A 24,173-nucleotide genomic window follows, 5' to 3' on the forward strand; every position below is an offset into this window, starting at 1 on the left:
TTTTTTGTAATTTAAAGATGCATTTGAACAGTATTAAAATCATATATATCAGTATTTTGTAATACTACTCATTTAGAATTTTTGTCAAAATTACTAAACTTTAATTTTTTTAAATATGTGGTATTTGCACTACATAATGTATTTGTTTTAATTAGCTATGATTGATTTATATGTGGAAAACATTAAACAAACATTTAAGATTTCATAGTAACTTTAATTGGGTATCATGATTTATTTGTGGGAGAATAAAAACATTGTTTTAAAATTATTTAATATTACAACAGTTCCTTTGTACAAAACTATCTTTTTTTTATTTAAAAAAACACAATACAAAAAAAATCTAATAAATGCATCTCTTCTAATTAATACCTAACCTCCAACAGAAACTCGGTACTCTCTGTAGTTCAGTTAAAAAAAAAAAAGAAAAACTTGGAGGAAAATACAGAATACTCACCTTTCGGTTATCGATGCCATTTGGCATATTTTGAAAATGATTATAGTTTTTGCTTCTGCCATGTTGGAAGTAAACACTGAAAAGCAACACTTGAGACATGCTATAAATTTTAATAGACATATTGATATTTCTGAAGAGAAAGTTATCATCCCTAAGTTGTATTTACAATACATGAATAGTACAAAACAAATTAAAAAAAAGAAAAAATGCACACATACAGTACAATGACATACTTAAATAATTATCATCTCATTTTGTGTAACTACTACTTAAATAATGAAAATGGTTATTCTATTCACACCATGCCGTCTCAGCAGCTACAATGCAACAACGTTCACATTAAGTGCTAACAAAAAAAAACAACAACAAAAACAAATAGACTTTTTTTCATTGTACAGCATAAAAATTCCATTGTGGACTCATTTTCGACCAGGTAGACTTATTATGTCAGCAAACACACCAACAAGGTGAACCAATACAAAAGGGAAAAAAACCCCCACCATGATAGCATTTGAACAAAAACAAACGCCAACATCGTGGATCTGTAGTGGAGCTTTGTGTAGCAGATTCTTGGGGGAAGGGCATTTAAAAAGCAAGCTGCAAGTACACCAAATGGACACAAAGCTTAGTGTAAAATGTATTTTTATAAACACAGATTTCTCCCATATATTATTACACTTAGAAAAATAAACCCCCCCTCTATCATAACAATAATAATAATGCTATGTTTTTTTTTGTTTTTATTCACTTTTTTTTTTTCAATGCTAAGTAGTAGTGGGTAAGCTCTATAGGGGAATATACATCGCCATTCGCTACCTCCTCCTCTTCTTCCCTTCCCTTTGTGGTTTGGACATTCACGAGCCCCTTTTACACCGCCTGCGAAAAGACGGCATTTTTCCACATTTCCCCCCCCCAACCGTAGCGTTTTGTGTTGAAGACACCAACACGGAATGGAGAGGGATAAAATTGACCCGGCATTTTTCCGCCTTTGGAGGTAGTATCAGCCGTAACAGAAGGTAATCCGCAACGCCGGAGTATACTGTACATTTTAAAGCCCAACACTCATTTCTCCTGCCTTTGTTGTGTTGAAAGCAGTTGTTGCTGTCCAGAGTCGACCTTCTAATTTTGAACTGTTGCAGGTACACTATAAAAAACACAGCTTGTGACAAATTTTGAGTTCACCCAACTGGTTTTTATAGTGTAGTATTTGAACCGTAACAGAGGCGGGATGCCATTTATGTGCAAGGTTATTCTGCAATTGCCAGGACTTCTCCAGCATTGTTGTGTTGAAAGCAATTCTCACATCAGGCATGTGACATCACGTCGTTGGATTTTGGGATATCGTGTTGCTGTGTGAAAGCAAGGGCTCTGCGTAAAAGACGGATAAAATGCTTGATCTTCCGTCATGACGGTGCCAATTTGAGCATGAATGCACAAATGGCGAATCGTCAGTACAAAAGTCAGTACACTCGCCATGAAGTGTTGAAAGCAAATGTCACTTTTTGACAAGTGATATTTTTGTGGACACAGTTGTGGCAATATTCCGCCTTCGCTGGATTCTGTGTGAAAAGCAAGGCTGGAAAAACGCCAGATTTTTCCTGCAGGGGCCTGGATGAAGTCAACTGGTCGACTTTGTGGCTTCGGAGGTTGTATCAGAGCCGTAAGTGAGGCAGAATGCCCTCTGTTTCCCGCCCTGATGTGCCGAAAGCAATCAATTAGGGACACAAGCAGCAATGGCTTTGTATCCCTTACCATATTTTTGACGCTGATTTAAAAAATGTCTTTTCGTTTTTTCTAGCACATGAGTTTTTTAAAAATTTTTTTTTAGATATTTTCATTTTGTTGTTTTTAAGTTTGACCTATAAAAGCTTGTGCATCATGTGTTATTTATACCAATGACGGTTCAGTAATAAAATCAACCTGTTGCGGAACCTAACCCTTAATTCATAAATATTGCTAAATATATGACTGTATTACATATTATATTATTGTTATTATTATCATTATGGAGACCTGATGTGTGATGACAAAAACAAGGGAAGATCTGGAATCAGCACAAAAACATCTCTGATTACAAAAAAAATTGTAAAAATGTGTTGATCAGTGTTATCTGTCACTGTCGCAGTATCCCGCACCGTTACGGCTCTGACGCTGCCCCTTTTGCGGGCTCTCTGTGTGAAAGAGGCTAGCGTTCGGAGGTTTGCTAGACAGCATCTGTGCACATGTGTCTGTTTTTGAAAAGACTTGTAATGAATGCGGAGCAGGGGGTAGCAATCCAGCGTCTTTCTTCATCCTGCGATGAAAATGTCCAACAGTTGTGGATGCAGTCTTGTGTACTAAAGTCATGACGACATCACGCCAAAATAAAGAGTCGCTCCTTTGTGCTGTTTTTTGAATATTCGTCCCGGAGAGGAGCAGAAATGTCTTGGCGGGGCGTTTTCCGTGACTCGGATGCCAGGCCTGGTGCTCGGGGGCTCGGGGGCATGTAGCTTATTGTCCAGTGAGGAACCGTAATGTCCGGTGATGTCGATGAAAGGCAGCTGTGATGGAGATCCATTTTTTTTTTTTTTTTTCTCATGTGTCAGCGTGGGCAAAAAAGAAAAGAAAAGATACCTCGTTGGCCGGTGGCGCTAGGTAGATTCGTGTAGGGCGGGGATGAAGGTGCACGGGCTCCTCGCAGTCTCTCTATACAATGTAGCTAGTCAGGTCCAGGAGATACGAGGTCATATCGATGATGTGGTCCAGCAGGCCGTCCTTCTCCTGGTCGTTGGGCATGCCCCGCTCGCTCTGCTCGCACTGGTCGCCCGAGTAGCCGCTCTTGCACAGGCACTTGTTGGGCTCCATGCACACGCCTCCATTGCGGCAGGCTGGCTCGCACTTGGCTGAATGGGGAAGGAAGACAGGGAGTGGTTACTCTGGGTCGGATTAAGTCATAATGACGCTTTGGAAAGGGAAAGTTTGAAGAAGATCAGGGGGGAAATGCCAAACAGCTCCACTAGAGTATCAAGCCCTTTTGGCCATTTATAGCTACCATACTTACAGTCAGGTCCATAAATATAGGGGCATGGATGCAATTGTCATGTTTTGGGCTTTAAAGTGGAAGTCAACGCAAACATTTTTTTACAAGAATATGATCGATGCAAGGCCACTAGTTGAAACGGGGCATTCTGATAAATATTGCGTCTGTGGAATAAGTGTTAATCCACTCGTTTTTAGCCATCTCTGGGGGCGGCAATTTTGTCTTCGGTCGACTAAAAATGACATCACAACTGCTCACAACGACCAATCACGGCTCAGATTCGGAAAACAGGTCAGCCGTGATTGGTCGTTGTGAGCAGTTGTGATGTCATTTTCAGTCGGCAGAAGACAAAATGGCTGCCCCGAGTGCATTTTGCTGCTTAATTTATATTCCACAAACGCAAAATTAATCAGAATGCCGTGTTTGGACTATTGGGCCTGCTGGGAACAAATTCTTGAAAAAAATATGTTTGGGTTGACTTCTGCTTTAAACGCCACCACAATGGATTTAAAATGTGAACAATGTAGGAATTCAAACAGTTTGTATATACTGTATGCCTCCTACTTTTAAAAGGACTAAAAAGTAATGGGACCAATTCACAATCGCAACTCAAACGTTCACTTTTTAATGCTTGGTTTCAAATCCTTTGCAGTTAATTAGAGCCTGAAGTCTGGAACACAAACACATCAACAGATGCTGGAGTTGGTCCATGATGATGCTGCCAGGCTTCTCTTGCAGTTGTCTTCAGTTCCTGCGTCTTCTAGGGGCATTTTCCCTTAGCACTTGTCTTCAGCAAGTGAAATGCATGCTCAATTGGATTCAGGTCAAGTGATTGACTGACATTCCACTTCTTTGCCTTCAGAATTCAAACTGCTGCTTTTGTCAGCAGTCACATCATTAATACATAAAGTACAAGTGAACCAGTTCCACTGGCAGCCATACATGCCCACCTGGCCTTAGAGCAGCTGGCACAGAAGCAAACTGTTGTATTTCCTATACCGTTTACCTGATTTGGATACACACTCCCCGCAAATTAAAATGTATGTCTGCAATTAAAGCACAGGTTGTTTGTTTCATTTCAAATACATTGTGGTCACTGCAACCCGAAAACATGAGAATTGTGTTGATGGCACAATATGAATGGATCTTACAGTACGGAGAGCCACTGTTTTTAACAAGTCATATTACAAAAAACAAAAACATTTACGGATCAACTCGTAACCCAGGAATCTTTAGCTTCAAGGGTCCAGCAATTCAGTTTGAGCCCTTTTCACCCTTTAGGGCTACTGTACTTGTGCTAAAGTTTGGCAAAACTCATCAGTCAGGAAAACATTTTCAGCAGCCTGGACCAAATGAGGAAGTCAATGCTGTTAAGGCAAGTGGTTTGGTTGATTTGCGTTTTTTTCTATGCATTTAGGACCACTGTAATTCATGTGGAAGTGTTCCAAAACTAATCAGAAATGGCTTTATCACATCCAAACAGGTGAAACATAACCCGCGGACCTGCTAACTGATACTACTTCTATTACTAACTACTTTTTTTTTCAAGGGCCGCAGTACTTGACGTTCACGTTAGGCAATACAAAAGTGAGCCAAAACAAGTCCTTATTTGGTGTGTTTAACAAACCACATCATGATTGTTTGTCACAGGGTGCAACTGTTGGTGCATTCACATACACACGCTACACACAATGTGAAGGTCAGTGGGCGAAAGACTTTTTTTTTTTTTCTCCCAAATTATAGCCACTAATACTTAATTCCTGTACGGTGATCGCCCCACAGTCCAATACTTTTTGACTCCTTACGGGCAGCGTACTTTTTGCTCGTGTCGGGCAGTTCGGGAGAAAGTAGGCCGAAGCAAGGCCTAGTCAAATCTCAAAGAAATGATTCAGCATTTTGGACCTTGATAACATTGTCACTGTCTCCTGTCATGCCAAACAGGCACTCTTAAATGTGTAGAGGTGGGGGTGCGGGGTAGAAGTGAAGCATGCTTTCGGAATGGTACAGAGGCGGATCGAGTTCCCGCACTGAATATAACAGGTCAGGGACAGGAAGTGTAACTGACGCACACGGTGCAGCTCAGCATCTGGCTAGCCGACAACATTTAGTCAGACAACTTTCTTGCTAGGACTACTAAAGACCTTTGAGATTTTTGAAATAACCACCACTAAAGTCAGGGCACATTTGAAGACATTTGACCAAAACAAGCCTCACCGATGCGGCACAAGGGCCCCTCCCAGCCAGGGCTGCAGCAGCATTTGCCAATGGGAGTGCAGTGACCGTTCTTGCAGTGTCTGGAACAAGCTGTCATCAGCAGCTCGGGAGGCTCCACCTGACGCTGGCACTCCTTGGGGATGAGGGGTCTGGAACAGTTGGAAGAAAGGGGGGGGGGGGGGTGAAAGTCAGTGTGTACGTTTGGGAGAGGGGGACATGAACTTGGGGAGACATGTCTGTCATAACGGGACACACCAGAAAGTCTCAAGGACCTATGTCTGAAATTAAATAGGGCTCGTAGAGTGGAGCCCTAGTTCACAAACTTAATTGGTTCAGAGACTCCATTTGCGAATTGAACCAAAATTCAAAACTGAACAGGAAGGCAGCCACTTTGGTTTGAAGCAGCCACTTTAGGTGAATTCCAATGCTTTGATTAACTCCTACTCGGGAATACATACAATGAGCCCTCATCAAAAGCATGTATCCTAGACCAGGGTTTCCCAGCCTTGAGCAAAAGCATCTCAATTTATGCACAAATATATTTACTTTGTGTGATTTTTTTTTGTTGGATGAAGAGCATCAGGTTGATAGGAGGCAGATTAATTTTACTTTCTGCTATATACGTATTGGAAGAGCATTTAATCGTTCTGCCTGTCACTATAGGTCACTGGCACAGATAGACGAACAACGATAATCATTTTAATTATGATTATGATAATTTTCAAATAATTTCCCGCCACAGCACAATGGTCGGGAATCACCGTCCTACAGAGATGGGCAATTTGGTCAAAGTCGTTGGTGAAAGGCGTGTTCAGTTTAAATGTTTGTTTGATTCCGCAACAGCAAAAAAGGCAAAAATGATATTTTCCCACCAGATGACTGTGCCAAAAGTAGGGAACTCGAACCTGATGATGTTTGACCGGCGGAGTAATGGATGGTCTCCTCCTGACCCCGAACCAGGTTCTGTTTGTCTCGAAAAGCTTTCGTGCAAATGCATCCTTGAATTTTTAGGAGAAAGAAAATACGTCCCCCCTTTGCCAGACAACATACAATAAGCAAGGAACTGGGCAAAAACAAAACTTGTTTGTTGGCCCTGGCTTACGTTGTAATTCAACACATTTGCTTGGAGCGGTGCAGTAGGAAAAATGGGGCGTTGTGAACCAAAAAGTCCTTAGTCGAGCATGTACTGTAACGGTTATCGATTGCGAAACAAAACGGAACAGTGACGGTCTTGGAATAGTCTCCTGGTTATGTTTTGCTAAGGTATTGGCGCACTTTCTGAAAATGATCACTTGTATCTTGCATTATGAAATCCTAATTGAGGAATAAAAGTAAAGCTTCAGATAAAAAACAGACCCACCACACACTCAACATCACAGCAATCACTTGGGCGTGTGGAGTGGGGGACATGCTGTGATCATTGCGCATTAAGACAAACACCCAGACACGCACATCGGCGAATGGGCTGTAAAATAATTATTCCATATCACGCGCTACAAATCTGGAAGTAATACGCCAAGTGCATAATCAAGTTCAAATGTGCCCGGCACACACACACGCCGCGACAGAAGAAACACTAACAAAAAGCCCAACACAATGCGAGTGACCAGGAATGGTAACTGAACTCCCGGTGCCGCTATCAAGAACCTGGAGGCCTGGGCGCTGACGTCAGTGTGCTTGAGTAATGTCCACAAGAACAGGCGTCATCAATCACGGCCGAGGAGCAAATGGTCACTCGGCAGTCGGAAGGAACCCCGGAGATAGGATTTAAGGCCGACTACTGGACTGATCCCGTTGCAGATCAGGCACCAGCATTTAGTTGAATTCAAACATTTTCAGACCCTCTTTTAGCCTAACGTTTGAAAAAATTTGAGGAAAAAAATAACAAAAAGTTCCTGGGGTTGAATGGCTGTACTGTGAAAAGACAAGTAAATTTGTCAATGAGTTAAAATCAGTAGAGGAATTCAGTCAGTTGCTTTTAGGATGTGAATGTTGTGCGCTAATGTTCATGTGGCTACGGTGGGTTTGGAGGTACTGACAGATAAATTATCGACGGACGTGAGATATAGTAAATTTAGCCCCCCCTTTATTGATGTGGATGCATTCCAGAACGCCCCACAATAGATGGCAGTCTGTGGGCGCTGAAATAAATGGATGGAAAGTGCATGCGATGACATCACAGTAAGTAGACTGTGAAAACCCATTAAAAAAACTATAGTTGAAAAAAATCTGGTAAAATTAATTACTATAGGGGGTCCTTCACTCATGACGAGTTCCATTCCTACGGTGGCCACATAATGTAGATTTGTACACAAGATAGAGTGCCACTTACTAACGTAATTCATGTTTTAAAGTCACAATTACGGTTAAGAAATATAATACAATCAAATGAAAAATAGTAGCATGGTAACAACTTCCGGAATGCTCCTTTATTTACCGAATATCGTTATCGACTGATATATATTTGTGTCTTAACGTGAAATCTGTCTGTGCTGCAAAGAAATGAGTTGATTGCACGGACGTCTTAAAAGCGGAAGTCAACCCCAAAATGTTCTTTACAATATTACGTTCTATGTAGCCACACTAGTCTAAACCCGATTCAAGTTACGTTTATGGAATAAGAGTTAAGTAGTAAAATCCAGTCGTTTTTCTCCGTCTCGGGGGGCGGCCATTTTGCCACTTTCTGTCGACTGAAATTGACATCGCAGCTGCTCGAGGCTCAGGTAACAACCAATCACATCTTCGCTTCGGAAAACAGGTGAGCTGTGATTGGTAACAAAAAAATGGTAATGGTGGCGGAGGAGGTGAGAGTTCCCATGCCCCCATCATCATCCAACTCTAGATTCCGTCCCTGTCAGCCTTTAGTTGCTTTTAGTTGTGGCAGGATTTTTTTTTTTTTTTTTTTTTTAAAGGGAGTGAACAAGGGGGGAAACATAGAGAAAGAGTCCCTAGAGGATTGCAGGAGGGAAGGGTGTGTGTGTGAGGAGGGTGTGTGTGTGTGGGGGGGGGGGGGGTCGTTTTCCGTGGCGAACACTGTTAATAGCAGGCAAGGGGTCAGCGGCGCAACTAAACAGTGCGTACGACTGCCAGGGTGGCTGTGAAAACAGCACCTGCTGGTAGCGCCACTTGACAAAGGCAGCTGGGTCAACAGCCACTGTGGGAATTTAGCAACTTTGGGAGGGGTGGGAGCCACAGAGTGCTCGCACATGAGATAGTTACACCAACACTAAGCATGGAATCAGATACTTCAAATGCTCGTAGAAATATGATCGGCATAAGTGGCGATGTTGCTGATTTGTCAGTGTGAGTGTGGTTGTTTTTAGCTTGTTGGACGTGTATGATTGACACGAGGCGTGGTCCAACAATGGTTTCATCAAATGTCCCCGTGTGGTCTCTTTTGCCAACCATTGTTAGGGTGGTGCCTTTTGTAGCACCTCGTTTTAATTGTGTGAGAAATTGACTGTGTATTGTCAGAATTCGAATTCCAGAATGACCAGAGTAGAGATCGAGGAGTTGGACTTGTTAGTATCATGCAAATCTCACGCATGTGCAATCAACAGTGCTTAACCGCAATGACCAAAGCAAAAGGCTGTGCGAACCAGCCGACTACAACGGTGGAGTTTTATAACGCATTGCAGTTGCAGCGCCATCACAACGCTGCAGCTGGGGTTCTGACCAGAATAAAGAGATCCGAACATATTACTCCAGTCCTAAAGGCTTCACAATGGCTTCCAGTCAGGTATAGAATAGATTCTAAAATTCAGCTACTGGTCAAAAACTCTAAAAATCACAGACGTTTTTCGGTCATGATTACATAAAAGAAATGCTAAAGGAATATATAGCCCAGTAAGGTTCTGAGGTCTGCAGACTCGGGTCAATTATTCGAGCCCAGAGTGCAAAACAAACATGGTGAAGCAGCATTTAGCTCTTGTGCTGCATGCAAATGGAATAGGCTACCAAGAGAAGTCAAGTCAGCCCCAAGTGTAATGCTTTTGAATCCAGGTTAAAAACTATGCCCCCCCCCCTTACCTATAATTAAGGTCTTTCAAAACATTAAAAAAAAAATCATGCTCTCCAAAATCATACTGTGGCACTGTACATTGTTTTTACTTTTACATGTATTTCTTTACCTTGCTTTTAAATGTTTTTGACTGTTTTGTTTTGTTTGTAAATGCTTTTAAATGTTGTACTTCTAATAAGGTGAAGCACATTGAGTTAACTTGTGTATGAAGTGCGCTATATAATTATATAATGATTCAGAGTTGAGTCACTTTTTGTAATGGGACAATACAAAGTCTGGTAGGGTTTTCTTAGCCATGTCATGTACAGTATTTGGCAGCTTCCAACAGATTTTTGGTGAAAATAATTTGGTCGGTCCCACAACCAATATATATTTCGCACTTACAAACGAGAAAGTAACTCATAATACTAAACAAAATTCTGAATTTTACCAAAATAGTCACATAGGAAAAAAAGAGGAAAAAAAGATGACAAGAATTCTGAATTCACTATGAAGGCTACTGAGAATAGAAATGAAACAGTTTGCATCTTACTGATGAACTCGGAAAAAAATATTGTGACGACCATTATTTAGCCTCTCAAAGAGAGCGTGGTTCTCCGTTTCTTTCAATGGAACAGCAAACAAAACAGACCTACAGTTACGGCTCTAAAGTGCTACGAAACTGGGTGAAAGACAGCCAAAGATGACACAAGCATGTGTGTGGGGTAAAATTATGTTTTAAAAAAGAAGTTTTTTATATAGCTCTGTATTTTTTACATATTGCAGGTCGGTCTGGAACATATCCACGAGGTTCACTGTATATGTATATTCTTGTAATAAGAGTTGGTGTTGAAGAAGGGAGCAAGTAAAGTATATAGAAGGAATTTTCCTGTTTGACAGTCAACATCACACAAGTCACATATCGGCAAATGTCTCCGGCTTCTTGTTTATACGTATGTATTTATCTGAGGGTGCATGTGTATGTGTGTTTGCTGTGTACAGATATAAACTGTGTGGGTGGCGCGTACATGCGAACAGGCACATCTGCGGGCCTGTGTGAGTGTGCGATATGCTAACTCCCAGCATGGTGTCTCCAAAAAACAAACAAAACAAAAAAAATCCCTTTATTTTCCTGTCCCTCTTAAATCTTCCACCATCTCCGCTGTGGTCCTCGCTTCGACAAAGCTGTCTGAATAGAGGCTGCTACAATACACAGTAAATATTCTTGCACAATTAAAATAAGGAATGAAGATACAAAAGACGGCCACCCTCTCACAATGGTCGGCAAAAGAGACCACACTGGAACTTGGGACTTCCCGGACAGTCTTCTTAGCACATTAAGATGGTAAAAATCGAGGCTTTCAACGATAGACAGCAAAGCAAAACAATGTTTTGAGAAAAAGGTTGAAAAGTTGTTGGGATTTTAAAAAATGAATACAAACAATAGGTTGATGAGAATTCAGTTGTAAAAGTGCAGGAAGTCCAAATTTTGCATTAAAGTTCAATTTTGACCTTAAAATTGAGAGAAAACATTTTGGAATTCTACAGGAATGAAGTCATGTTGTAGGGATATATTTCCATGAGAAGTTGTAATGTTTGAGAAAAAAAGATGTACTGTTTTAACTACAAAATTGTACCATTATGAGAAGAAAAACATCATTTTACCACAATAAATTTATAATAGTAGGAGAATAAAGTCATAATATAAAAAAAGCTGCTGTTTTGTGAAAACTAAGTCATAATGTTTTGAGAAAAAAACTACTGTACTTTGATGACAACAAAATTGTAATATCACCAAGAAAAAAAGCTCATTTTATGAGAATAAAGTCATAATGACAAAATAAATTACTTTTACGAGAATTAAAATCAGAATATTGTTAGAAAAAAACCCACAACTTAGGACAATATATTACCAGAATGAAGTCATCATGTTACAAGAGAAAACCAATACCAAAAGAAGACATAAAGTAATTGTACAACAATAAAGTCATTATGAGAATAAAGCAATATAAAGAATAAAAATAATTGGCACGTTTCGCCGTTCAAACGGCGGATTTAGCAATCTGTTTTTGACATCTGCGCATTAGTCAGAATTTGCTAAATTAGCAGGCTAGGATGACTTCAATCACACTGCAAAACCACCAAGCACCACAAAGCATTGCTCTTTGTCTCTCTTCGTTTTACAACCCCCACACCCACACTCAGCAGTTTTCAATGCATGGTGGCCTATTTATTATCAGAGGCGCACTTCCACTGACAAACAAATACCTCCAAATGAAGTCATCTGGCCAAGACATGTTTACACAAACACTGCTGAGGGATTTTATGGCTAATGTTTCCCTGTAGGGCCTTCAGCACTCTACCTAACAGCTCCTCTGTGTTCCCAAACACATAGCTTCACTACGAGGAGAATTAAGTCGCAATGACACCACAACTTTCATCACAATAAAGTTGGAATATATTACCACAGAAGAATTACATAATTGAGTCTTCGAATAATGGAAGGATGGATGAGTCTTTTTATTACATAAGTAAGTTTGTACCATTACCTGAAAAAAGTGACAATTTTATGAGAGAAGTTTAATTGCAACAAAAAGAAAAGTCAATTTTGTAAGAATAAAGTCATTGGGTCACAAGGAAGCAACATTGTTTTTATGACAGTTTTTTAAAAAAGTCACAATTTTATCCGAATAAAGTCATACTACCAGAAAAAAAGTATAGTATAGTAGTATATAGTCCTGTTTCTGAATGAAGAGATGGAAATTAATACGTTTTGTATCTGATTCGTCATTAATTGACTAAATAATCAACAGCTTAATCGATTATTAAAATAATTGTTCGTTGTAGCCCTAGAATAATGGAATTGTATGGTTATAAGAAAAGTCTAAATCAGCCCAAAAAATACTTGACATTTTGTGACAAAGTTGTAAATTTACAAGAAAAAATGAGAATGAGGTGGTTATATTACAAGGAGAAAATTATTTAAAATGATCAAATTATGCGTCATAATGCTGAGAAAAGTCAAATCATTTTATGCCAACAAATTTATAATATTCCTATTTTTATAGTAATTTTTTTTCCCCCAGTAACAAAGTAGCGAGACTGCTGCAACACAGGTTCTGCAGACTAAACAAGTCCAGTCCACGGTGGAAAGAAATGTTCTGACGAGGGGAGAAATGCATCCAGTGCTCGGGCCAGAAAACATAAATACGGAGCAAGTCATTGGGGCCCCTTTTTGAAACATCTGCGGTGTAATTAATTGCGGCGATGCCTGGGTGGCACTGTCGTCACCCGCGACTGATCAGCTGCATAAAATATTTCAAGTGCGATTCCCAGTCGGCTTTTTCTACTTAATCTGTCTCTCTTCATTTAACAGGAGATATTTCATTGCCGAGCCATTCTTTTGGCTGTTCCTTGTTAAACGCCACCCATTTACTGACACGGAAAAAAATACGTATGCACGCGTTGCATACATTTGGAGCCTCCTAAGTCAAACATGATCCGATACTCTAAGAAATACCTGTAATGTAATACCGTCTTTTACGGGCAGTGTAAAATGGGCTTCTGATGCTATATCAGAAGACGGAAAATTGACGTGGTCGACTTCATACCCCCAATTCCATGTCAGTGCCAATTATAGAGTACAGTGAACCCCTGCATGTTTGCGTACCAGCAAATTTGCATTTCTTTTTGGAACCGGTCATGCGTCATTCACGGAAAATCTTGTCTATTTGCTGTTTTGTTTGTGCTCAGGCCAAAGCCATAAAAGTATCACTTTGGTGTTGTCGTTAGGTTTAGGTAATTGATCGTGTTTAATCTGCATTTCAGAATTGTTAGCGGTCAATGAAAGCACCCTGTGCTGTCAAAAGTGAAACTAAAAGTATGATTCTGCTTCTCTCCCAATGCAGCAACTAATAGCACGTTGTCTACAATGTATTATTGAGTGTCATTTGAGTCATTGAGTGAGCACAGTGATTTAATTTGTTTGCCCATGTGTGTCACATCAGTTTCTGCTAGTGTGTTTTTTAGGCTAGTATGCAAGCTTAGCTGATGGATGAACCTCAAGTGAAGGTGATTTGTCTGTGTTGACTAACTGAATTATTGAATGCGGCCTTTTATGTAACATGGGCTCATGATTATGGACATCCTAGATGCATGGTGTCGGTGCTTTATGATCCTTTCCGTTTTAAGTGCTTTTCCACCATCTTTTGGCATCTATTCGCAATTACAAACCTCCTGCAAACAGTGGGGAAAACCGGTGAGAAAATGCCAGTGATGACAGCAGTATGTAAGGGGAAAATGCCAGTTTTCACAAACGGCACGCAAGAGTCTTCTGATAGTGATAGAAATTATGAACATTTTGGATGAACACCTAAAAGGTTAGACAAACACTGTGTTTAACGCATGCGCTGAATTAAATGACGTGTCAAAGTTGCCGGGCGGGACGAAACAGGTGCCCTGGTGATTTTCCCCCACTCTCAGCAAAATAAAACCTGCTGTCCAACTGCTCTGAAAATAACCGGCGTGCGGTTACGTTGCCAGTTACGCTGTTGCCAGTTGCGTCCGTCCAGCACCGCCGTTAGCAATACCTGACACTAACATAGTGAAATGCAACGCTCGCTCTCCGGTTACCGTTCTGCGATGGCTTGGGCCGGGGCAGGATGGGCCATCATGTGACGACCCATTGGCATTGGCGAGGATTTGAAAGACGGATGATTAACGACGGCCTCGTGGGTTGCATCAGCGCAGGATCGTGTGACACTGGCCATTTTATTGGGTACACTTCCACTATGGCTCCTCTGCGTCTAATTCTGCCTCTAAGAAGATATTTAAGGCGACAACCTACTGCACATACCGGCAGGTTACATTAAAAAACATGTGATAGCCAACACCATACGTTTGCACCAGAGCAATCAAATACCCAATCTGTGGTATGTGCACCGTGGCGGCTGTGCGAAGTTTAAAAGTGGAATGGTGATTCGGTGTTAAAATTACACATTAACATTACGCTTTTCCCACGTGTGCATGATTGAACACAATGCCTTTGAATGTTTTTACTTCAATTATTGTTAAGGCAGAGGCGGGCCATCTCTGTTTGGGATATATATTGTTACCTTGATTTACAAGTGGCGATTTTTCACATTACGAGCCATCGCTTTGTTGAGTTTTTGCTGATTGATTGAATTTATTTTGTGGTAGCACAGAAGACAGCACAATAAAGCTTTCCGAGGATAAAAACACAATAAAGCCCAAGGGCTTATTTCCATTGTGGTTGTCAGTGCTTTATGTTAGTAGCCAAAATTATAATTATGGTTTATGAAAAAAAGGAGCACTTCAGCCGCCGATGCACTATCAAATTTGAAATGTTAAAACGGATCTGTTGCTTAAAAAAGCGGGGAAAGAGAAAGTTTAATGTAGTATAAAGTTTTGGTTTGTTTACGTATTTGAAAAGATCAGCATTCACTTCTGGCATACAGTATTTTTCTGACTATAAGCTGCTACGGAGTATAAGTCGCACCATTCAAAAAATGCATCATCAAGAAGGAAAAAAAAGATGCCTACAGTCAGTATACAGTTGCATTTTTGAGGAAATATACAAAAACTGAGCCCAAGAACAGTAGAGCTGGGACAGGAACCCAAAATCCCCGTTCCCTAATCATGTTGACGGCAGCGAACGAGTTGGACCGGAAACTTCTGCTTATGACTACGGAAGGGTTTTCCTTTTTAGATTAAAATGTCTTACCTTAATTAGAATGCTGCATCGCATTGTAGCCAAAGGTAGAAACATGGTCGGTTATTGAGGCTTTTGAGTCCTTGTTGTGGAGGATGCTGCACACTGCTGCTACTTCTTTTTCTTCTTCGCTTTCTTTTGGCGCCTGGCAAATACTTTTGGTGTATTATCTCTATCTTCCTTAACATGCGACTACCGCATGCTCAAGAAGTTTCTATTCAAACCGGAACTCGTTTGCTGCCATAAACATGATTAGGGAACGGGGATTTGGGGTGGCAGTCCGAGCTCGTCGCACCTAAATATAAGTTGCAGGATCAGCCAAACTATGAAAAAAGTGTGACTTTTAGTCTGAAAAATATGGTACTTGCGCATGCGCACCGCCTTTTAACTAAAGATCATTCTGTGTTTACACTAGCATTTTAAAATAAAGTCCAACTTTTAGAGCCGTTGTTTTTCAAAATGTTCTGAATTTTTTCAAGGGGTGCGGAGGGGTGTGGGTGCACTGAAAATTTTCATGCGAAGACCTCAACTTTTTTAAAAAGCAAAAGGAATTTCAAAATTGCTTACTCACATCATTGGCACATCAGTTCATTTAAAAAACTTTTTTTTTTTAGGTGTTGAGCAGGGTAAACCGGGTGCACCATCTCTGATGAAAGGGTGAAAGTTTTGTTTTTGTGTCTGATTTTCCTTTGTGTGTTTACCAACATTTTGGTTTGTGAATTGAGTAATTTCAGGAGAAGCGTTATCAACGTCATTATCTTGAGCAGCACACTCGCAACAATAGCCCTTTGTTGCGCCACTTATGAACGAGTGTGGGAAGTTCAGAAGAAGTTTTGAAGTGTACCTTTTGGGGTCCACCAACTTGTAGAGTTTCCCACTGTGTGACTGCGCCATGCTTTTACTGCTCGCTAGTATGTAGCCTTCACCTGAAACGAAATGGAAAATGCCCACATGAAAGACGCTTTACGGGTGCATTGAACACTCATGACAGGGAAGCATGTGGAGATCATTTAATGAAGACCAGCAAAATTCCATAAGGGGACAAAGTGTAAACATGTGTCTGCGGGGTCCCGCGCCTTTTGGGATGCTCGCCCGCGGGCAGGAATCTAAATACCTCCTTAAAAACAGCGAGTGTGACAGCTGGCGCGAGAGCGGTGATCAAACATTTATGATGGCCGTTGTTGAGTGAGTGTTTGACTTAATCAGAAACACTGCAGCTGACAGTTCATAATCCCGCCAGTGACTGGTGGGCTGCAGCTGGTATAATGTTCTGTATTACATTAGGCCAGTCACCTCACTTCACCCGAGCGCTCCCAAATTGATGGCAACACACTACACCCGTGCAAAACATTGCGCCGTAGGTGGCCCAGTATGCAAAATGTGAGGTCTTTGGATTATACGTGTTATGTTTTATGGAAAAGACATTTAATCCACCAGGAAGTATGCATTTAATATCCTGCTGACTGAAAGTCAAAACCGTATTTCCTCAAATGGTGGCCGTTCCTCGAATAGAAAGCCAACGAGTCGCCGGCTGGGTAATCCACTGACAAAATAAACGCCTCCCTCAAATAGTAACTTTGCTTATCTCGAATCGCTCGCACACTGAAATTCAAAAGAGTTAACAGCACCTTGTTGCTTACCAAAACAGCAGCATCTACCAAAGCATGGTAAAATAATGATTAGTGCTCTGGTAGACGTAGTCACCAGCTACAGTCTGCCTCTGCCCGCTTTATTTTTTAAACTCCTGTTTCATTTCATATAAATTATAAATGGTAACATTGGTTTATAGTTTTCGCAAAATAAAAATAACCTCTCAATGAATATTGCCAACCACCAGTATTTGTGGAAATACAGCAAGATTAAAGTCACCTTGAAAAATCTTTATTTCACTTCCAATCTTTTTGCCAGAATCTTGGTAATTTAAAAATAAAAAAACATTTGACAGCAACAGTTTAACATCTATCCATTTTCTATAAAGTTTGTCACCACACTGCAAAACTAGAATCTAACCAAAATGAAATATCTCAAATTAGGGGAAAGACTATTTGTTCTTTGTCTGCCAAGACCTTTCTTCTTACCAGGCAGTGGTGTTTTGTGTAATAACATTCCAATTGCATTTTTTCCCTTTAAAAATCGTTGGGCATTATAACTTGCTTTGATATTTTATTACATGGTATAATTATCTTAGTATAAGAAATATTATAATTCTTCAATAATGCTCAAATACGTGGGGGGTTATGCTTACTTGTTTTAAGAAATATTGCAGAGTAAAAAAAAAATCCTGTTCTATTGGCAGATCATTTTGCTTGAATATTCCTCAATTCTTTACCGGTATTTCTTTTTTCTGAGGCTCGGTGCAATCTGGAGTGGTGACTGGTCAACCCTAGGGCAATTAACTAGTGAAAATTGTTGTAGTACTGCACATCTTGTCAATGCCACACTGACCCAGTTCGTCTTCTCCAAATCCCAGGATATGTCCGACCAGCATGGAACCGCAGGAGCCGGCTGAGCCCAGACAAAGCGGTTTCTCCTGCCACTGGTCACTTGCTGCCGACGGCGTTATCGATGACTTCTGGAGAATCCGCAGGTTGCTGAGATTATAACACATACAATAAAGATAACACAAGTCAATTCTAGCCAGCCATTGGTTGGATAGACAATGTCATTGAGCACATGATCTCAAATAGTGGCCTCCACTCAAATTGGCGCCTCAATTATTTACTGGGTGTGTCATCCAGTTAAATGAATCAATGCTGAACCTAAAATAGAAGCATGGACGTGGCATCTGTAAAGATGAGGGTCGAGCTCAAAGAGAAGGTGCTGCTGTATGCTACACGGAACATTACAGACTCTGTCTGACGACTACTAACATGGGTCTTTACCTTCGAACACACCGCCTGACGAACATGGCATTTTTAAAGCTGATTGTATTGTTCGAAGAGAACATTGTTTGTTATGTTTCTGTTATGTCTTTACATTTCTTACGTTTTATCGTGATTTCAATTATTACCAAAATTATCGTGATTCATACTTCTTTCATAATCGAGCAGCCCTAGTCATCACCTGTCTATCCACTGGAATGCTACGTTACGGTCTTCAGTCGGTGCTGCTGTTTTGATTAGCGACTGAGTTCAAACAGTTTAAATGTTTGAGTGAACGCATTAGCATCTTTGAACGGAGATCATTACACTTACTCCCTGTTGGGAAAAGGAAGTCCATTTAATTAGAGGGGGATGTTTATTCGTGCAAATACGGCATATAATGTTGAGGTAAATGCCTTAGCCCTTGCACATGCTCTGTACTTTCTACAGTATAGTAAATAAACACTCCACTGGCTACTACTCAAGTACTCTGACCGCTTTCCTTTCCCAAGACCCACATGGTGCCACTTGAAACGTTGTTGCATCACAACGAAGCCTTCGTTCAGCCACAACAACACACCCGCGAATTGGAAGGGAATTTAAGCCAACGCACATAGTTTCGCACCCAATCCCAAAGATCCGGAGAGGAAGGGAATTTTCTCGCCGTTACTTACTTCCTTTTGCTTCTTCAAGCGTCAGTGTTTGACATCAGCAAACGAGGATGAATTACAAACCAAAGAAAAGTGTGAACAGCGCAAGGCAGGATGTCTCATCTCCATTTACACTGAACTGGCCGGGCCACTGTGGCAAGAGTAACACAATACCTGCATCCCCCCCATCTCCCCACCCCCACACAGTTGGAACTTTGTATTTACCCTGGCATCGCCTGGTGCACGGGACAGACTGAATAGGGTGAGAACGAGAGGGGAGAGCCATGATCTAAAAGTAAAAGCAAGAATGATGCTCCGAACTCGTAAATCTGAGAACTGAAAAAGTCTCAGAGATATAAAAGGCTAAGAAATACAAGTTTTCACAGGTTATTGTGGCGTTCTGGAGTATGTTTGACGGATAAAACACTACATACACAGCTTATTTCCTTAAATATTTTAGATTTATTAGTCATTAGTCATCAGGTGCATCCACCGGTGTCATCCATTTTAGACAAAATAAACACCTCCAAACCACCCCGAATCCTGCAGGAACATAAAAACAGATGCCCATTTGAACTCTGTTGCTAACCAAAACATCAGCACCTGAATCATGTGAGCAGTCTCTCATATATTGTTTGACTCATCGCAGTATGAGCAGTAGTAAGGATGCCCGGATATTACGTGGAGATGGCATCCCAGTCGACTGCCAGGTGGTCACGACACATTATTGTGTGTGCCCATGTTTATGTTTGTTAGAATCACCCAGTTTGCATTTTACATGTATTTTTTCATAGAAAATAGTAAACATCACAAAAGGGTTATGTTTTATACACATTTTACTTTAAATTAATTGTAATATATCGCTACATGTAAACGCCACAGTTTTTGTTGAAATATGGTTTGAGCATCCTTACCCAAGCTTATCTCCAAACACATAACTGCCATACAATCGTCTGGACTGGCAACCCCTGTAGATGAAACCCCCCACTGGTGGTGCTCCTCCAATGGACTGCAGGTCGTAGACGGAAGGTTCGTTCTCTGCACAGTACGAAGGAGAGCAACATTTATAATTGATTACAATTGTTTTAGTCAGTTGTCAGTGTTACTGTGTTCTCTGTGTACCGGTACCCAAAAAATCTGGATCAAACCGCTGCGTAAAAATATTCCTGCTTGAAGCTGAGGAAACCATGCAGCACTGAATGTACAGGTCAGAATGGGACTGTTGGTTTTGCCCCAAAATTGCGTCAATAATGCGTAGAGCCAAATGGGATAGAGTAGCTATGATGCTGTTTTATCACAATATTTTCACAGCCATAATGATAACATTATGGTATACAATATGGTAATTATGGGGAAAATGTTCGTACAGTATTTTCGTGTAGTTACTGTACTGAAAATGTATACTTAGCTTGTCAGACCGCGACGTTATTGATATTTGTTGTTGTGTTGACGATAGTGCATCACGACAGTTAATGATGCGACATATTGCACACACGCTGAATAGATTGTGCAAGTGCACCAAATTGTATCTCTGTAAAACACAATGTTGCAAGCATAAAGTCGTATTTTTTTGGTGGGAAAAAAGCTGTTGCTTTGGTTTTTCAAGGAAAATGTGATATGACAAATATGAAGTCATAATTTTTGAGAGATGCTATTTTCTTTGAGAAAAAGTATGTATAATTGAGGGAAATTATTATGTTCAAGGAAAAAAGTTAAACATAATATCATAATATTACAAGAAAATCATTTGTTGAGATCTTTTTTTTTTCCAAGAAAGAAGCTTCTTTTCTTTAAAATTGTATTTAGAAAAAGGCTTTTTGTTTTTTGTTCTTAGAAAAAAGTCAGAATATTATCAAAACACTTTTTTTCTGAAAAATGTACAAACATTTTCAGACATTTCAAAGACAGATTTTTTCGAAAAAAGTAGCATTTATAATTGACAAACTTTTTTTATTCTAAGTAAGGCATCACTGAGCATGTGGAAAAAGGCGGTGAGCAACTAGTGTTATAATTACAGTATGGTATACTGTAGTTTTTAAGAAGGATTAAGCCAAGCAACAACAATGGCCATTACATATGACAGTGGAGCTGTTTCTGGATGTTTTCTTGGAACAAACCATAACATACTACCGGCAGGTCTGCATTTTGTCCGTACCACATGGACTTTGGCGGACGTCTGCATTGTCCCCCTGTCAGGTTCATAAGTTTGATGCTGATGTAATAAGACTTATTTTTGAAGTGCTGCGGTCTTGGCAATGGGAAATGTGAATGGCGGCTGGCGCACTGATTATTTGTGGAAGAAAGGCGGGTTAAAAATGGTTAGAACTGCTATTTGCCTTTTTTCCCTCTTTAATTATGAGCGGAACCCCGCAGAGATTTGCGTTTTCAACAATGCTAAGCCGTCACCCCTGTGGTTATTCCTGTTGACAGCTCTAAATCTAAAGTGTGGATGCAATTTTACTCTCTCTTGGCATATCTTTTGGGGCAGGGGGGGTTCCAAGTGTGTTTGTGAATGTGTGTGTGTTGGGATGGGTGGTATTTCTCTGGCACTCACAACATTTTTACATTTAAACGTCTGTACCTTGGCAGTTTTCCCAGATTGTTTCTCAACGTGTTGCCAAAGTGCTGTGTTCTCACAAAATGACATTTGTAAAAGAAGAGGTTGGGAGTATAGTTTCTAAAATGTCTGTTCTCCAATTTAAAGCCAAAATCTCAACCACAGGATGCACTCTGCTTCAAACAATCTTTACATCATTATCCATACTAAGGAATAAAGGAATTCTACATACCATATTTCTTAAAATAGTGCTTTGATGCAATAACTCAATTAGTTGCTGGGTAATCAAACAAATTGTTTCCTGGTATACACTCCTCCCTTTTGCCATCAGGCAAAATTGGGTAGAAATAGAAATGATATCACTTTGCACAGATGTTAAATCGAGCACATTTGAACTCTGTTACTAATTAAAACAGCAGCACCTACCAAGAAAAAAACAGTTACTTTGAGGGAACCATGTGTGGAGAGGAGTTTCTCCTTTTTCACCCTCAGTAAAGGAAATGCCGACGATGTGATTCCCATGAAAGAATTAAATTTGCTGAGCCCAGTTGAACTCTGTTGCTAACCAAAACAGCAACACGCTCAGATTTCTTTCAGATGAAGTGTGGAGTCTTTCTGTGTGTTCTATCTCCAATGGGAAGAAAATGTTGAGGATATGATTCCTAAATGGACATGACAAGAGTTGACTGCTTAGCCCAGTTGAACTCTGTTGTTAACCAAAACAGCAGCACTCTCAAAACAGTCTCAAATCTCTCCCGGTTTAAGGGTGGAGTCTTACAATGTGCACCGTGCTCTCTGAAATAGAGACCAATGGGCGAGTCATTTGCTAGAATACAGTAGAGAACTTGTACTGACCGTAATCTTTCCCTTTGTGAATCTCCAATATTCTTCCCGTGGTGGAGTTTTTGCTGCTGGCGTCTGTGCAGAGCATGAGGAGGCTCCCATTCTCAGTTTGGAGCCGATCCACGCTGCACCTACCCCACACAGAACACCAACGAATGAGCACAGAACGACACAGTGGGTGCACTCTGTGTGGTTTTTTTTTTCCGTTTGACCAACCTGCCTGGGTCGTGTAAGCCTTGCGCAAAGATTTCTGGTGGCTGGTTGGTGCTGTTGAAGTATGGGTTGTCCCGCGGTATGGAATAGGGGGACGCGCAGCCATCCGTGTCCACGTCTACCCTGAGCATGGACCCTGTGAAATCGCTGCACACAGAAGCACCTTTAAGGCTTTGGATCACCTCCATGCCTTGATACCCTTGGACCTTTCCTCACCTGAGTCCATCCATCTCCTCCATGTCATCCAGGGTGATCATCCCGTCCCCCAAGACGATGTAGAGCAGACCCTGGGGGCTGAAGAGCAGCTGCCCGCCCAGATGTTTCCGGTGCAGCTCGGCCACTTCCATCAGTACCCGGAGGGTACGGGTGTCCACCTGGTTTGGGTTCTTTCTGAGGGGAAAAGAGAAAGAAACGGACTCTTTCACAAAGAGATCCTGCGTCACAGAAGACTTGGCATGGGGGTTCCTATGTCTTTTTTCAGAACCCAGTGAAGCAGGATGCCACGACTGTGTTCTTTAAGTAAAGTGACACAGAGCAAGTACAAAAAAAAAAAAAAAAGTGTTGACAAAAATAGTGCTTTACCGACATCTGGTGGCATATCAGTGTCAAGAAACTATGTTCAAGTGAGTTGAGGAGTTTCATTCATTCATTATCCATACCGCTTCTCCTCACAAGGGTCGCGGGGCGTGCTGGAGCCTATCCCAGCTGTCTTTGGGCAGTAGGCGGGGGACACCCTGAATTGGTTGCCAGCCAATCGCAGGGCACACAGAGACAGACATTCGCACTCACAATCACACCTAGGGGCAATTTAGACAGTCCAATCAACTTACCATGCATGTTTTTGGAATGTGGGAGGAAACCGGAGTACCCGGAGGAAACCCATGCAGGCACGGGGAGAACATGCAAACTCCACACAAGGAGGCCGGAGCCGGGATCGAACCCACGACCTCTGAACTGTGAGGCGGACGTGCTAACCAGTCGACCACCGTGCCGCCTTGAGGAGTTTCATTTAGACAAAAAAAAAAGTCATTTGCTGCGATCTGGTGGCATCTTAGTATTAAGGAACTATATTGAACTTGGTTGAGGAGTTTCATTTAGGCAAAAAATAGTGCTTTGCTGCCATACTGTGGCGTCTATAGGCAAATATAAACTGTTTAATTCTTTGCGTCAACTTTATGTCACCACTATATGTTTTTATAAAATACAAAATTATAGAGTGCTGTTTTCCTTGTTCCAAAAACTATAGAAATATATTGGTTGTAGTTGGGGGGGTGCGGGGTTCTGGAACAGATTAATGGCATTTCCATTCATTTCAGTAGTGAAAGACAATTTGAGATGCTATTGTTTTGAGTTCCAAGCGTGGTCACATAACAAATTAAACTCCTATCTCAAGGTGTCATTATTTTCCGCCACTGAAGGACAAAAACACTGATGTGAGGCCAAACAAAACTCATCAGTGACATTAACGATCTTTCTAGAAATGTCAAGTCGAGACATGAGGCAGCAGACGGTCGATGACATCACACAGTCTCTTGCAAAGTGAAGATCTGGCTTCGCTAGTATGAGTAACATTTCATCCTGGCTTGATTTGAGTGTCTAAAGGTCCCATAATTTGCAAAATAAATACATAA

General features: G+C 40.9%; 1 protein-coding gene across 5 annotated transcripts in view; it reads right to left on the reverse strand.

The window, feature by feature from the left end:
* Positions 1 to 549: 549 nt before the first annotated feature.
* Positions 550 to 24,173, reverse strand: part of hhip (hedgehog interacting protein) — a 48,024-nt gene continuing 24,400 nt past the window's right edge. For 4 of the 5 annotated variants that reach the window (XM_086034319.1, XM_086034321.1, XM_086034322.1 and 1 more), the window contains exons 6-13: positions 22,759 to 22,932; positions 22,546 to 22,689; positions 22,342 to 22,460; positions 19,844 to 19,967; positions 17,864 to 18,009; positions 16,263 to 16,344; positions 5,688 to 5,836; positions 550 to 3,336 (exon numbers count right to left, since the gene is read on the reverse strand). In XM_086034319.1, the coding sequence (XP_085890445.1) occupies positions 3,140 to 3,336; positions 5,688 to 5,836; positions 16,263 to 16,344; positions 17,864 to 18,009; positions 19,844 to 19,967; positions 22,342 to 22,460; positions 22,546 to 22,689; positions 22,759 to 22,932 (1,135 nt within the window). In that variant the 3' untranslated portion in view covers positions 550 to 3,139. The remainder of the gene's footprint in view (positions 3,337 to 5,687; positions 5,837 to 16,262; positions 16,345 to 17,863; positions 18,010 to 19,843; positions 19,968 to 22,341; positions 22,461 to 22,545; positions 22,690 to 22,758; positions 22,933 to 24,173) is intronic. The other variant, XR_015087259.1, reaches the window with a different exon arrangement.

The sequence above is a fragment of the Filicampus tigris genome, chromosome 6, assembly GCF_054856515.1.
Source record: "Filicampus tigris isolate MCC_2025a chromosome 6, RoL_Ftig_1.0, whole genome shotgun sequence".
Classification (NCBI taxonomy): Eukaryota; Metazoa; Chordata; class Actinopteri; order Syngnathiformes; family Syngnathidae; genus Filicampus; species Filicampus tigris.